Here is a 16124-nt window from a genome sequence, read left to right on the forward strand (position 1 = left end):
AGGAAAAAACAGGTACCTCAGAATGACATAGCAGCTGTTGAAGAGTTTAGCTAATAATTTACAAGCTTTATAGAAACCTGAGTGAATTGGGAAACACTGAGGACTCCATTGAGTATTGCCACTGTGCTGAAAACTCTTCACTTCTCCATGAGAAGGGATGAATGAGTAGCTTTGAGATTAAGTTAGCCAGCTAGAGGAGAAGCAAGTTTCAGTCCCTACTCCAAGATACGCAATATAACTTTAGATAAAATACATGGAATCCTTGAATTGGGAAGTTGAAGTCAGGTCTCCCCTACTTTTGGAAGCGACCTGATCTATAACAGTAGGAGAAAAGTGCATCTCAAACTCGTTTGAAAAAGTCCTATTCAGTATGGCTGCTGATGACAAAGTGGCTCATGCAACACTGATGTGTGTGTTCTCTCTAACACAAATGCATACATGCATGAAACTGTCATTTTAAAACAATTTGTGTATCACTAACAATTAGTGGGAATGAACTATACTAGCAATTAAAATAAATGCAACTATCAAAAAGGAATCTTCCCCAAGACTATTAACTAGTATTTTTGAAAATTATACTGCATTCACATGAAAGTACTAGTATTAAAGCTAGGAAGGTAATGAAAGTGTTTTTACATAACAGGTAAAAGGCATAGTGACTCTTCTGTATCAGGACAGTGACAGATAATTCCATTCCTAGCACTTCTAGCACTCCAGGTTCAGTAACTGAATGTTCTTGGCTTCAGTGTTACCATTTGTCAGATTCTTTATCAGTTATCTAACTGATGACCTGATTCCATCAGTCTCATTTTATTGAATGCCACTTAAATGAAGGAATTTCTAGTTATTTCAGTTTGGCTGTGTGAATGGACATGTAGCCATCACACACTTCTTGAATCTTTACTTCCAAAAGTCAGTACCTTTCATTTATATGGGGCATTGCTTAAAAAAGCTAGAATTCCAAAGGGGACATAGTCATCCCCTCCCTCAGCCTCTTTTTCAAATGCCATCATTTCTCTTTTCATTTTCCAAGCAACTATTTCCCAAAGAACAAAAGCTCTCAAGTTGCTGTATCTTTAAGCCCACATTTAAATAGGCAGGATTTCAAAATCCTTGACATTTACAATGATTAAAACACATGGTGTGTTAAATGGGTATAAGAAGTCCTGGGTCATTAGACTGAATATTGCTGATAAATTTTCATCATTTAAGTTAACAGTAAGAAAAGTGGTTCAATGGACTAGCACAAAAGAACAGCATTATCTGAAAATGGAAGTGATTATGGTCAGATATAGTGCAAGTAGGAAAGAAGGATAACTTTTTAAATCATTTGTCCGGGAAGCATGTGTACAATGAGCACTTTGCCTATCAAGAAGCAGAAGGGAGGAAGTATGACAAAAAAAAAAAAAAAAAAAAGAGTTAATAGTAACATTAAACATGAAGCAAGTGCCCAAATTTAGATTCTAAGGAAACAGTGGTGAAGTCAAAGACAAAGTCATTAATGCATACATAAGGTCACTGTGAGAATAAGGAATCACAGGTCTCCCAAACTCCATTCTAGTTTCTCTACATGACAATAATTGTTTATTTACACTTGTTCAGGAAAGGGGTATACTACATAATAGCAGGAAAAGGCACCCTCAAAGCTTAGTAAGCAAATGTATAAACTGACAAGGAACAGCAGTTGCCTTAATTTACCAAATTTCAGTTTCACCTTCCCACTCCAGGTTTGTTGCCTTTTTTCAATCCATATTCAATTCAAATCCTGACTTGCTATTCAGAAGCCACCTGACAAATTGGCAATAATCTACTACTACACACCATTTGCTTAAATATTTACATTCATATATGTAAGAACATACGATGTAAAATGACAGCACTTTCTTTTCCCTGTATAAATATTTTCAGTGTGTTAATTGGCTTATGAATGCAAGCAATCAGGAATGTTAACATACCAAACTGTCGTATACTAATTTCCATCCATCCTTCAGTTGTGCAAAATTCTTACGAATGTTTGTGAAGCATGGCAAATTTTCTAGTCGACAAATTTCATCCCATGATTTTTGAGGAAGCCAGGTACATGGATTAGAAAATGGATTCTCCAAACCTATGCCTCCAGTCAACAGGAATTGCCACTCATTCTCATTAATCTACAAAGAAAAAGCATTATTCTCAGGACTAAATAAAAAAAATATAATGATTTTAGTATATCATGTAAGAAATACATTTATCTGAATTCTTGCATTAGTTGAAAAAGCTTCTATACAACTGCTAAAAGCTTATACATGGTTAAAATGCATGTGCTTCATTATGAACTTTAAAAGTCCACGTAAGAAACATTTTGTAAAGAATTCCTAGAAATCAATAGAATTCAGTTGGCAGAGTGCTTGATTTTGAGGAATTCTATGCAAAAATAAACACATTTAGCACCTTAAGTGAGAAAGATGAGTAGTTTCTCAAATCAATGGTTACAATTCATTTTGATATTCTCTTAGAATTACATTAAAATTTTACAAAATGTTCACTGTAAGAACAACACAGGCTGGACTTTGATTCAAATAATGTTAGAAAAACTGTTATCATCGAACTCAGTTTTGACATACCTTTTTGTTATATATTTACTTTATTCTAGAGAATCTTTTTCAGTGCTTATAACTGCTTATTACAATGAAAATAAACCACCACAAAATCGAGGCTTAAGTGATCTAGTTATTTATAAACTTATTTTTCTGTTCTTTTACTACAAATTATTTTTAATTACTCACCAATTTTTCATATTTCATGAGATTCACAGTTAGACAAAAAGAGAAGAGCAGCTTGTCCTTTTCAAAGAGGGAGCGACAAATATTGACATAGAGTGAATAAGTAAAATGATCCTTGAGAGTCTTCAACCTACAGGTGTCGGAAAAAGAACAACCGTCCATTAATATCACTCTAAAGAGTGTGCAGCTCTGCAAACCTATTACAAATCATTGCATCTTCTTTGTTCTAATATACTCTCTGGTTGATTACCCCCAAGCAATCAGTAAATGCATGTACTATTTTGTGAGTAAGTAACATGAAAAAAAATAAAGTGCAATTACACTTCACATAACATGTGATTTTCAGAGGAAGTGAGAGGTCCCTTTTGGGACAGGCAGAAAAGAGCAGCAATTTAAAAACTCATTATGAATATGAATTCCAGAGCCAAAACCAAAACAATCCGTCTTTAAAGGTTATTTGAAATATGTGCACTATAATACAAATATATTTACACTTCTGTGATTTATTACAAATCTTTTTCTTTAAATACAAAACAAGGAGGCCATCTATTGTTTTATAAAGGTTTAAGTTTGAATACCTAGTCAAAACAAGGAAAAGTCCATTTGGGTGGTTAGAAATGCAATATCTGAATTTTCACAAGTATTTCAAATACTTTTCTCAAGGTAGTAACAAAGATGTGGAGGGGTTCTATGGCTTTTTTTCAACTACACAGGTCATCAATCTCTTGATAGTGAGCTACTCAGGGAGTATTCCTGCAGTTCAGAGATGGTGATCATTCAGAAACCTAAGTGTGATCTATCATAATTGAAAAGAGGAAAGCTTTTGATAGAAGATCAAGATTGAGAGCAACCTATGTTGTTTGATCTGTGTCTCCTTTTCAGGCTCGTGTTTCAATATATTTTTTATTTCTTCCATTCAGCTAACAAGAAATAGACCATTTTAAATAATATTGCTGTAATATATGAATGCTTCTGAGTTTTTATTAGCATTTTAAGTTCTTTCAAAATTACTGATTCCTCATCAGTTAAATGGGGATTTTTACACAAAATACTGACACAAAGATACTGGGACAAAATGTAAACTTTTTTTCAAGTTACAGAAGTGACATGGTTTGCATGAGAAAAGGATGATTACAAATTCTCAGCACAGAGCCTCTAATAAAAAATGTCCGACTAGTGAAGATAGCCCAAGACAGTCTTACGTGAGTTGCTAGTTCACAGAGAATTTTCTGTGAGTCTGTCTTCCTCTGCCTTCACTGGGCAAAATCACCAAAACGGGCTTAGACCTGTCATTCCCTGGGAATGCATACTGTCAGCTGGGATTGAGGTCCTATATCTTTATATTTCTGCTTACATAGAAGTTCTGAATCAAACTCAGGTTATTTTATTTATTACTTACTTTAATTTAGGCAAGGGGTTTTTTTTTTTTGAGATGTGAAAGACTAAGATTTAAAGTCAAAGAGCTAGGTACATAGAACACAGATTGCCTTATTGGTAAAAGCCTACCTTGAATGTAGTTTCAAATGCAATACTAAATATTAAGCTTTGACTTACATGATTAGTAGCAATATCTTTGTTAAAACAGTTATGCTAGATTGCCCAGGCATTGACATAATTCTAATGAAAAATAAGCTTCATAACCAGTATGCCACTAAGTTGAACACTACACATTAAGTCACACACACTAAGTATTACCTCACCGGGTAATACAACTTACTTGTATTTATAGAAATTATGGACAGTAATGGATAAATTCAGAAATTGCCATTTGCAGTATTAAGTAGAAACAATTTCTGTATGCAAATTGGGAGTAGTTTCCCTCTCCCGTACTTTGTTCATTTGATGAAGAGGCAAGTAGCTAAGTAACAGAAGCAACGCTCTGTGATTTGAAGATCAAATAAAACCTCTAGAGTTTAGTAAATGATGTGATGGAACACTGAAAAACTTTCTTTAAACAATCTCTGTGTAGACAATTCACTTCAAGGATATATTTTGAATATTCCTAATGTGATCATAATAGCAAGGTTCATCACATGTAAAATAAATTCAGATCATTAAAAATTGCACAGTTTCTCCTGTTCTCAGAAACAAGCTGGAAGAGGGAGGGACACCTTACTTATAAAAAAAAAAAAAAAAAAAAACAAAAAAACAAAAAAAAACCAAAAAACCTGAATTAAATAAAAATTGTTTGGGTTGATAATTACTGCCTTGCATACTCTACAGCCAAAACCCCAGTCACAAGACTTCATTCTCTCTGACCAGCGGTGTGAAAAAGTTTCCTGTCTGTTTCTTGAAGACATGCAAAGTCATTACATGAAATATAAAATCAAAGCAAGTGGGCCATTTTAATCTGATACTTTGTAATTTCACACACAACTTGAGGTAGCAATTACTAAATAGAAGTAGTGGAATATGTTACACTTGTAATATATTGTACCATTTTGTTCCTATGAATAAATCATTTTCCAGGAAAATATCTGACATACATATGGACAAAATACATTTCAAAATGCAGTGCTCGAGACAATACGCTTTGGAGAAATGACAGTAACATTTCTGGAGTAACTAGAAATACATCACTAACTACAAATGGTGAATTATCACTCTTACCTTGTTGGTAAATCTTCTGATTGCTCTGAATTATCTATAGACATAATGAAAAGGTTAATAAACCACATGAGTGAATACTGGTACATTGGCTCAATGTTGGCTAGATCAGCAATAGAAAAAAACAACACTGTTGAATGGATAGCAATAGGACAATAGCCCATACGAGCAGCATCAATCTTCTTTTCTGTCTCTTCAGCTACAGCTTGCTTTTCAGAAATCTCGTTAGCCAGAACTTTTGAAGAAGATAATATCTGGATAGCAGTTTCATCCTCCAAAATATTTCCTCCTGAGGCTGAAAGAACTTCTAAAATCTTGTCTTCTATTTCTTTCAGCTGCCTAAAATAATATACGAGATTTTTCACATTCGAAAATTACAGCTGTTTTCTGTTAGTTTCTATAAAATAAGACAATGTGTAAATTTTATTCTTGGTATGCAACTTACATTAAAAAACTTCTTATTAAACATTCCCTTAAATTTGTTAAAAATTTATCCACTTAGTCTAAAAATGTATGGCTAAGGGAGGAAATGACAAACCACTTTGAATACTGCACATTTCATGCTTTGACTCATGGGGAAAGATGCCCTTTGCGATGTAAAATCAGTGCAAATCTAGCATACAATGAAAACCTTTCTAAAAGACAACCTTTAATATTTAATGAAAATTTGTGAGGACAGCAAATCATGAGCCAAGATCATTGAAGGGATGCATAAAACCAGAGGACAGGATCAAGAGTTACATTTGCAATGACACAACCTGCAATTCAATTCTTTAATGTTTTTTAATAATCCTACAAATAGGAAACCATATCAGAAGAAGGAAGGCACAAACAGCAGTAATATAAGTAAGAGTACGCATTCAAATCAGCCTAAAAAAACCCAAACAGAAGCCTAAGTTTGGGCTCTCAAAAACAGCAGTCTTGAATTTTCTGTTGAATCAAACAACAACAACAAGGGTCTCTGAAATATCTTTCCCATGAGTGTAGCTCCTTAACAGAAATCTGCTTCTATCTCTAACAAGGTAAGTTATCTTGATACCTTTTATTCTCAGCCCCCTGAACGATGAGGGCTTGTTTTTCTTCTTCAAGATCTGGCCTTTCTTTTGCAACTACAATTCCAAGAAGCTGATCTTGCATTCCTTCTGAAGTTATCATGAAGTTCAATAATGTTACCTGTTAGAAGAAATATTTTTTGAGAGATAGTACACTTACGGCCAGGTGCAATTAAAATGCTGCTTTGTTTACAAGATGACGTTTGAATAATGTCATATATTATGCTCAACCAAACTTTGAGAGTAAATGAATTGCAGCTGAGGGTTTAAGATTATGTGTTAGAAAGCTAACTTCAGGATTAACCCAGAAAGTTAACCACAAAAGCGATGTGACATGAATTTACAGAACTTCATTCCGCTCCTCGAATTACACTGAAAATTTGAAGACTCAACTTAATGTACAGATTTTGTAAGTAAATGTGGTATCATTTGTTTTCCAGAATTGCTCCATCTGAACATCCCAGTGCAAATGGGATGCTAGCCAGTATCTTGTAAAAATATAAAGACCAGGTAGATCACATTTTCTGGTGTTTAGAAACGTTTCCCCCATAAAATTTTTGTTGTTTTCATAAAGTAAGTGGTAACATACATGCTGGGGTTGTACTTCAAACTATTATTGCCTCTGCCACATGTTTTCTCTCTTTATTGGCCTCATTCACACACAATTTGTGGTGGTGTTATTACAGGGGTATTTGTATCCTAGAATTAGGATAGCAACATATTTTCTTTTTTTCATGAGAAAATAAGTGACTGGAAAAAAAGTCACTGTTTAAAAGAATTCCCATCCTATGACATATTTATAACAGATCCAGAAAACCCCACATGCTCTTGCTGAAGAAGTGGCAAAAACGTACAGTATTTTACATGAGAAAGGGATGGAATACATTACCAGCAGAAGGGTAGAAAATAGTTAGATGCATGGAGCTCAAAACCAAGAAAATAATCTACTTATCAAGACTGATGAAAGTATTGGTTTTCATTAAATGACTAGGTAATAGTAACTACAGATTCTTTAGGCTTTTTTTGAGGGGGTACAGATACCATCGACTTTTATTTCAAAAGAACATTCACCTTGAACATAATGATCAGTTAGAACATGGAATACCTGTGAAGTTAACTTGTCTTGATCTGCTTCTGCCACTAACATCTGAAAGTTGTCCAAATATTGAGGCTTTTTTTCATGAGTTTTGCTTTTAAAGTTAAGAAGGTACTATTTTAACTTTCTTCAAATACATCACTAATAGTGTTTTGTTACAGCCTGAACTGAAAAAAACCATTTAGTAGTGCAGATAGCACATCACACTGTTCTTTCACACAGGAATTTTGAGAGGAGGTTCAGTTCTATATGACATTAAGAATCAGTAAGATCTTCACAAGCAACATGGCCACATCTGATTTACATCTTCCACATCTGATTTACAATTTTAGTAATGGGAAATAAAAGAGGGACCTGTTTCAAAACTTCAAGAGTTTTCTATAAGCTCAATTGTTGTTGTTGTTGTTGTTCTTCTTCTTCTTCTTCTTCTTCGAAGTAAAAGGCTACAAACCATGTTATGAGTTAGCTGTTAGTCAGAGCTGCCATGCTCTGAAAGGTTGGCTGGTTCAGACATCAGAACCTCTGAGGTCTAAGCACAAACTGCTGTATACATGCTGAATTTCTCATTGGTCCACGAGGGACAGGCTAATATTTTTTATGGACGTGAATAAGTCACCTTTCCCTCAGCAGTCTTGAAAATTATCTGACTTTTTTAGTGGTTTTTACTACATTTAAGTAATAGTTCTAGAAGCAGAAAAAAGCTAATCCAAATGGCTAATAACTGCAAATACATGCAAATACATTCTATGTAGGTACTTATAAATCCATGACTTCTGTCTCTTTGCAGGCTTTGCTATGTAAGACACATTAGAATTCGGTAGTCTCTTTCTGTGAGATATGAAAACCATACCAATAACCATTTTCCATGGTCTCATTTCATTAGCTAGCTCCTGAATAAACCTCATGACAAATTCACCAACGGATGCTGAAATTAGCTTCAGACTAAGATATTGAGATACTACTTTTCTGCCTCCTGCTCCCTGTTATGTGAGCCACCATAAGTCAGCTAGCTCGGCAGTGTGTGGTATAGCTGGGCATATACCCAACCATGTCATGAAGGAACTGCTCCTCATTAGAGCAATTATCAACTTAAGTCTGACTGCATGCTGCATTGAACCCAACTAGAGAAGTTTCATATAGCTTTAAAATGTGTATGTACATTTTTTTCTGCATCAGTATTCCTTCATTGTCGAAACAACTTACTGTTCCATTTTACTGAATGTCATAATAGCTTAGAAAGTTTTGATTTCAAGGATTTGTGTTTCAGTATATGTCTATGTTTAACCAAACTGTAAATATACAATACTTTCCTATAAACAATTCTTCAAAACCAGTAATAAATGAAAGGGGGAATACATCTCCCAAGCAACTTCAAAAAAACTGAACCACCAATTTAATTTTTCAAAGCAGGAAACCACCTTTCTTTTTGTCCTAACATAGAAAAATAAGAATAGCTATAGTTATCAATTATATAAATCTGTAAATATATTTCCTATCTGATATAAACGAGGCACAATGCCAAGAATTGCTCAGACTCCTGTCCCTAATCATACTACAGATAAAAATCACAAACATGCAAGCCTAATGCAGAGTTTGAATGTGAGCTGACTATTCTATTAAGCCTTTGAAAATATTCTTATAATAAAAGATGACTAAATAGCATCAGGAGATACAGCCTAGGAACAGTGATAAAATTACTCAATCAATTAAAAAACTGACAGTATGAAAGAATGACAGTATTGCAAGGTGAAGTATTAGGTATGAGAAACGTCAACACTTCTAAGATGACACCAGTCTTCCAGCAGTGTAAAATAAAAAAAAGCAATGTTGGCAGGGAAGGGGGAAAAAATGCCAAAAATCCTTCCCTGGCTTTAGCCAAGGAATCACTTTAAAATTAAAACAGAGTCGCACATTCATTTACAAAATTCTCACCTTAACAGATGTTTCAGGAAGATAATGTGGATTTCTCAGCTTTGTTGTAATATAAAAGCGGAATTCAGGAGCATACTCGATAATGGCATCTCCAAGGCAAATGCATATACTCCCTGACTGCTTAAATGTCTGTTTGAGCAAAAGCGGCTCTAGGATAGGATCAAGTTCTTCCCCAATATTCTCCAGTAGCACTTCAGAATAACACAAGAATTAGTAGATTATTCTTGGCATTTACATTACTCATTGACTGTTCCTTACAATACATACATATAATGTGTATTTACAGTGTGCAAACAATAAAAAAAATCAATATCTAGAGATAAGGTTAAGTTTCTTCAAATGTTCAGCTGATTGAAAAATGAATTAATGTACTTTTAATTTCTTTTTCTAATATCATATCAATTTGAAAAAAAAGCTACTAAAATGCTATCACTATTACTGCTGCCAATAGCTTAGAACAGCATTCTAAGTCTATAATTTTTAAAAAGGGAAATAACAACAAACTAAATACCACGAGCCACAGCAATATTTTTGGGTAACTACTTCTGCTTCAATTTTCACTGTAAGAATATGAGACTGCCAAAATCAAGAAAGAAAGAATGGAGAATAAACAATTTCTTCACTTGTACTCTAGTCAGCCACTGAAAAATAGCTGAAGTTGCAACTATGTGTTTCATTAATTTATTTCTATTTGAGGGTAATAAGACTATTTGCAATAAAGGTACTACAGAGAATACAAGAATCATTAATGATCACAGCTTAGCAACACAGTATTTATAGTCTTGAAAGGACAAATAAAACCAATATTACTTTTGAGAAATAAAATTATTGTAACATGAAAACAAAGAAATGACAAATCTCATAAAGCAATTAAGATACAAATTAAACTGAGTATTATGTTGTACTAAGTAGTATCTTATAACCTGAGGTGAGGACTTCAATTATTTTAGTACTAATTTGACTCAAAATGAGAAAAAAAAAAAAAATTCTCTTTTCCTTAACTATGAGGACATTTGATACTCACTGGAGTTTCATTTCTTAGCTAATTGTGCCCCCTCCAGGTTCTTCTGTAATTTACACTTCCATTAATCAACTTACCAGGACTGCCAAACTGAATGCAATTTTCCAGTGTTGTAACAAATTGAGAGTCGCTGAGTTTGATGATATGCAAATTGTTGGCTTTTTCCATATTCTTTATCCATTTATTTGCTTGACCCTGAGGATCTATCATCAGAGGCCATCTTCTTGCATTACTGAAGGGAAAAATACAAACTTTCAAAATTGAAATATAAGCTCTTCAGTACCTTAAAGTACTTCTTAAGGCAATTTATTCCTTTTTGTCATTAAAACAAAAGTGTGTCACTATGAAATCATAGTAGGCGCATACTCAATTATAATCCTTAATGAATTTAAGAGGAGATAGATTAAAGTTCTTTGTTTAAAAAAACCCACAATTTTTCTCTTTCAAAAAAAGTACTTAGAATAAGACTTCTTACTTCCCAGAAAGTTTAATCACATTTAATTTTATAAGACTTACTTTCAAAATAAAAATAGCACGCTTAGTTTTGAAATTTTGAACAGCTTTAATACAGTCATAAGTATAAGTGAGCATTTTTCAAGTGAAAACGAATGGAAATTTCTACTAAAGAACCATTTTAGAGTTAGTATAAAGAGAAATGTGTAAGCAGATTTAAAGACCTTTTAATCCCTAATCTTTAAGCAGAAATGGACAAAAGAACTTCTGCGTTTTGTGTTTGGCAGATTTAGTAACTACTTCACAGATCTTTTGTATAGTTCTCTACCACATGTAGTTACATTACCAAGATATCTAAGTCTAGTGAAACATTTTAACGGCTAATTACAATTACAGCAATAACCACCTAAATTAGAAACCATCTAAGCAGGCAAAAGTGGGAATTCCAAAATAAATGCAGTCCTAAAAATTTGGATCAAGGGGCCCAGTCAGATCCCATTTGGTTAGGAGATATATCTGTATATATCTACTACCAGAAGATAAAAACTGGTAATAGCTTTTTTTCCAGATTCAGCATAAAAAGAAATCTTTCAGACCACTTCTATGGCCTCTATCATTATTACAAGTTACCTTACACACAGTGACAATGGCAAATCAGTTAAGATTAATATTTTTTAAAAATTGAACTTCTCTCTCGAAAAATTTTAATTCACAAATAAAACTTGTCATGTAAACATGTCTGCATCTGTATTCTTAGTTTCCTTAAAAATACTAAGATGAAATGTATGCAATTAAGTAAAACACAATCTCTTTTTTTGTCTGATCATCATTTATACATTTTTTTCTTAGAGTGATGTTTTATGGAAGGTTTCCATAAATTGTCAACAGAAAGTGATAAGCCTTGAATTAGAAAAAGGTACAGAGGAAGTAGTTGTAGATACAGTGAAAGGTCTAAAAGACAATGCTCAGACAAGTTTAGTTCAATGCAATATAAGTTCTTGCAGGCTTATTAGTAGTTTCAAAGTTGCTGGCAGGCAAAACTGTGTAACACATTATACACCTTGATCCTCTTTCAAGAGAGTAATTTTAAAATAGGTAAAACACAGTTTAAGACAGAAAAATCCTTTATGTTCTCTGTTACAATCTCTACTCCATAAACTTATTAAGGACCAAGCGTAGTTATAAGGCCTATTTAATACATATATAAATACTACAACACACAATAAAATGCATGTAACCTTTATTCCAAAGGTTCAGCTGTGACTCAGGCACAGTTCTATGAGGGGCAGCTGTGTGACTAGATTATCATTACTGAACTTCACATTTATTTCTTTTTTAAGCTGTGAGAGGCTAGATAAGCAAAACTATGCAAAATACAAAAAGTGAAAACAAAGCTGAAAGGGAAGTTGGTTGCTTAGCAACTCACAAGAAGTTATGGAACTTTGCAAAGAAGAAGAAAGCAGAAACTAGTATTTTGTTTTTGGCAACTGTTGTCAGATTTGGCAGCTCAGCAAGATCAAGAACCAATCCTTTCCAAGATGCAACAGAGGCAAACATTTCCCCACCTCGATATCAGCCTTCTGGCTGATGTACAAAGTGTTCTTGATGCAGTTATGAGCAAATTGATGTTTAGCTTAGTAGTGTTAGTCCTAACTATCATGTATGTGTATTACTGAAAAAAACACAACTCAGAAATCATGACTGATCCTGCTTGCAGAATCTCTGCACAGTAAAATGTGCACAAATGAATGGGACGGCTCATATATATATATATGGAGCTAGAGAGCAGAAGCAGCTTGAGGTTCTTTGGACTGAAAATGGACATTGTGAAAACAAAATAGCATAAGTTTAGGAGCAAAAGTTTTGCAAGAGAAATCTACCATGAGTGGCAGTAGCCTGAGATTATACATGATATGCTATACACGGGTTCCTTCTGTGCTATGGATCACAAATTGGACTTGGCAGTGACCCTTCACCAGCTGAAGAAGGATGGCTTTCTTCTCCCTTATAGAATGATTTAGGAAATTGGGTCATCTAAAAGGGACCATGCCCAGCCTACCTATGAAAGAAGAAAGTTTTCACAAGTAAAATGCATTGAGAGATTCAGGAAATGCATTTGTAATCCACCAGGATGGTGCAGTATCTAAGCAGACATTAAGTTAAAATGTAGACTTTGTAAAGTTACAAGTATTTTGAATAATTTGGTACCACAGTAGGTCTAGAGAAGTAAACAGGAGGATTTGAAATCTGAACATCTGTCAGATGAGGCAGTAGCATCAGCAGTATTAGAAGACAAACTCACAGTAGGTAACAATGTTCACCAATGGATCCCAAGTGTAATGAAAGAACTGCTGAGCTCCCAGATTGCTAGGTACTTCAGTTGCTTATGAGAACCCAAAGGAAGACCCAAAGGATAGATGGCCAGGTGATTTTAAGAATAAGATGATACAAGGTGATATAGCGATTGCAAACTGTAAACTGAACACAATGAACTTACATGTTAAGCATATTCTAAACCAGGCACTATTTATGTCATTTGCTTGTAATAATTTTGCTTGCTCTTATTTTAAATTTGAGAAAACCTCAGCCAAAACCTACAGTATGTACCTCTTTCCCTAATGACTTCACATATTATTTTCAGCATATCCCAGTTCAGACCTATTGTGTAGCAGACATGAAATACTTAAGACTGAATAACTAAAGGGTAATTCTCTAATAACAGCCAAACACATAGCTTTCATTAATGATAAAATCGTCTTCATTGATGGGAATGCATAAGAGGTCACTATGTATGTTTGCAAATTATCCCTGAATAGCTCTCCAATTCTGTTTTTTGAAAGATCTGTTGTTATAAAAAGCTTGAGTTGCATTTTACATGGTTCCTGGGGTCCTTATATAAAATTAATCTAGCCATAAACTCGTAACTACAAGCCATAATGTGTATCATCAATTTGAGGTAGATTACATCTCACATTTCAAAATTAAAAGCTATCATTATTTACTTTTAAAATGCTAACCATCTTTCCATTAGTTTGAAGATAATTTTGATCAAAGCTTTATAAAAAGTGAAGTGCTAGGATGTACTGTAGAAGTGTTGAATCCATTAACATTTGTCAACTCTTTAGCCTGATTGAATTATTAATACAGTAATTGCCTAAAAAAGTGTAACATATACAGTCATAATCCCAGTGTATATCCTCTAACTTCAATGAGTAGTTTAGCTTCCAGAAGTACAATCAATGCCAATTTTTGAAGTCACATGAAAGTACATTAAGGTTCTTTAGATAGCACATTATTTTGTCCTGTTTCATTTTGCCCTTTCCCACATATCCAGTTGCCAAAGCAGAAGTATTACCCATGCGTCTGTGCTTCCACAGGTTAACCCTATAATATGCAATTTCAGTTATGTATGAAAACCTAACATTCACTCTACAGTAAAAGAAGTATTCATTCACCAGTACTATACAACATGACTCTTCAGTCTGTAGAACTGTCAGTCTAAGAAAACTGTAGTAAAAATGAAAGATTTATATTAGTAAGTTTCTGCAGTAGCGCACTGCATAAAAGATGTATAAATGTTAGCTACCTGTTATCATAGACTTGACAACCATTAACCTGGCTACAGAAACGAATTGTAAGAATTACTTATTCATCATCCAGAAAACAGACAGACATGACATAAATGTGTAGCAATCACAAACAGAAAAGCAGTTAAAACAACGTTGTTCCACAATCAATTCAGCTTCACCTGTACTAAGAACAAAACCTGAAAACTAAAAGTCAGTAGGAATGCATTAGCAAGCATACTGGGCAGGACTGAGAGGATTTTTTGTTTCACAAACACAAAGTCCAAATGAAAATCATAACTGCTTATGCAAGATCACAAAGCTTAGTGTATTGCAAGCATCCAGCTCTGTATTTAACAAAAGTGCCAATGCCATACATATCTCAGTCATCGGTAGACTCATTAACCTAAAGCTAATCGCTAGTGAGCTGCAGATATTTCTAGATGTTAAAACATTACGTGGTCAGTTCCCACGCTACGCATTGTCAAAGAAATCAGTGATGTTTGCACAGATTGTGACATTGATATATACCAGGTGAACTCTGCCCAGACAAACATATTTCTAGTGACTAATGTGAGACAGATGTGCATGTATTAGAACACCACATAAGAATGTAGAATCATCTTTAAAGTGAAAGGCAATAATAATAATATTTAGAGTTCATGGGATCCATATTTTCTTTCATGAGTAATTTTGAGATTTCAGAATTTGTTCCACCTGCCAAATAACAATGAGAATATCTTTAAATATACAGAATTTTAAAAATGTTTAAATCAAACAATATATTGTTAGATAAATTCAAAGTATTTTATTTGGATGTAGCTTAAGATAATTACAAAAGGGAAAAATTAGAAACAAAAAGGGGATTTCAAAATGAAAAATAAATCCTTCTTTCCTTATCGGAACGTTCTTCAACTTGTGATAAGACTATTGTAATTCTAACTACATTACAATAGGAAGCTGCAATTGTAACTGCTGTGCTTTTAACTATAAATAGTATTTAGTAAATTCCAGCACTCCAAAGATGTAATCAAGTTTCTGCTATGAATTCACTTTTTTTTTTAAAGTTCTTTGAGGACTGGACTGGGTGCCAGGAAGACTTTGTGGTGCCCCATTCATAATTCCTACTAAAGAGGTCTCTAAACTAACCCCAAAACCAAAGTTCTCTTAGCTGTTGTCTAGGAATATGCTGGGTTGTTCTGCTTCAGAAGGGATCCTAGGAATTACTAGTCTGTATGAAGTACTGGTAGGGAAATGAGGCCCTAAAGAAAACAGATGCCAAATCGTCAGTACAGATATACCTTTTCACCTTTCATCAAATATCTAAATCTCACATGGATGAGGAAGACCAATATCTAACTCCCAGCTGCCTGACGGAATGTGAAAGCCCACATTTCTGAAATTGGAGGTTATTGCAGGAACACATTTTCTTGTTGAAGCAGTTTAGAAGTACACAGAATAAAAGGCAAGAAACAAGAGGAAGAAACTGGCAAGAACACATGGTTGGGATCATCTTCTGTAAGAAAGACTAGAAAGTCCATTCTAGCTTTTTGCACCTCCTTTACTGCCTTCAGTAAAGATACGCATGGGCCTTTTTTTGCTGTTTTGTTACTGTGCCCTAGCAAAATAAAGATC

General features: G+C 34.0%; 1 protein-coding gene across 1 annotated transcript in view; it reads right to left on the reverse strand.

Annotated features, from left to right (window-relative positions):
* DNAH7 (dynein axonemal heavy chain 7) overlaps window positions 1-16124 on the reverse strand; it is a 102585-nt gene that overhangs the window by 16537 nt on the left and 69924 nt on the right. Inside the window, exons 47-52 of the mRNA XM_030486292.1 lie at window positions 10548-10702; window positions 9450-9640; window positions 6409-6542; window positions 5373-5708; window positions 2766-2892; window positions 1956-2150 (exon numbers count right to left, since the gene is read on the reverse strand). Coding sequence (XP_030342152.1) covers window positions 1956-2150; window positions 2766-2892; window positions 5373-5708; window positions 6409-6542; window positions 9450-9640; window positions 10548-10702 — 1138 coding nt within the window. The remainder of the gene's footprint in view (window positions 1-1955; window positions 2151-2765; window positions 2893-5372; window positions 5709-6408; window positions 6543-9449; window positions 9641-10547; window positions 10703-16124) is intronic.

The sequence above is a fragment of the Strigops habroptila genome, chromosome 5 (assembly GCF_004027225.2).
Source record: "Strigops habroptila isolate Jane chromosome 5, bStrHab1.2.pri, whole genome shotgun sequence".
Classification (NCBI taxonomy): domain Eukaryota; kingdom Metazoa; phylum Chordata; class Aves; order Psittaciformes; family Psittacidae; genus Strigops; species Strigops habroptila.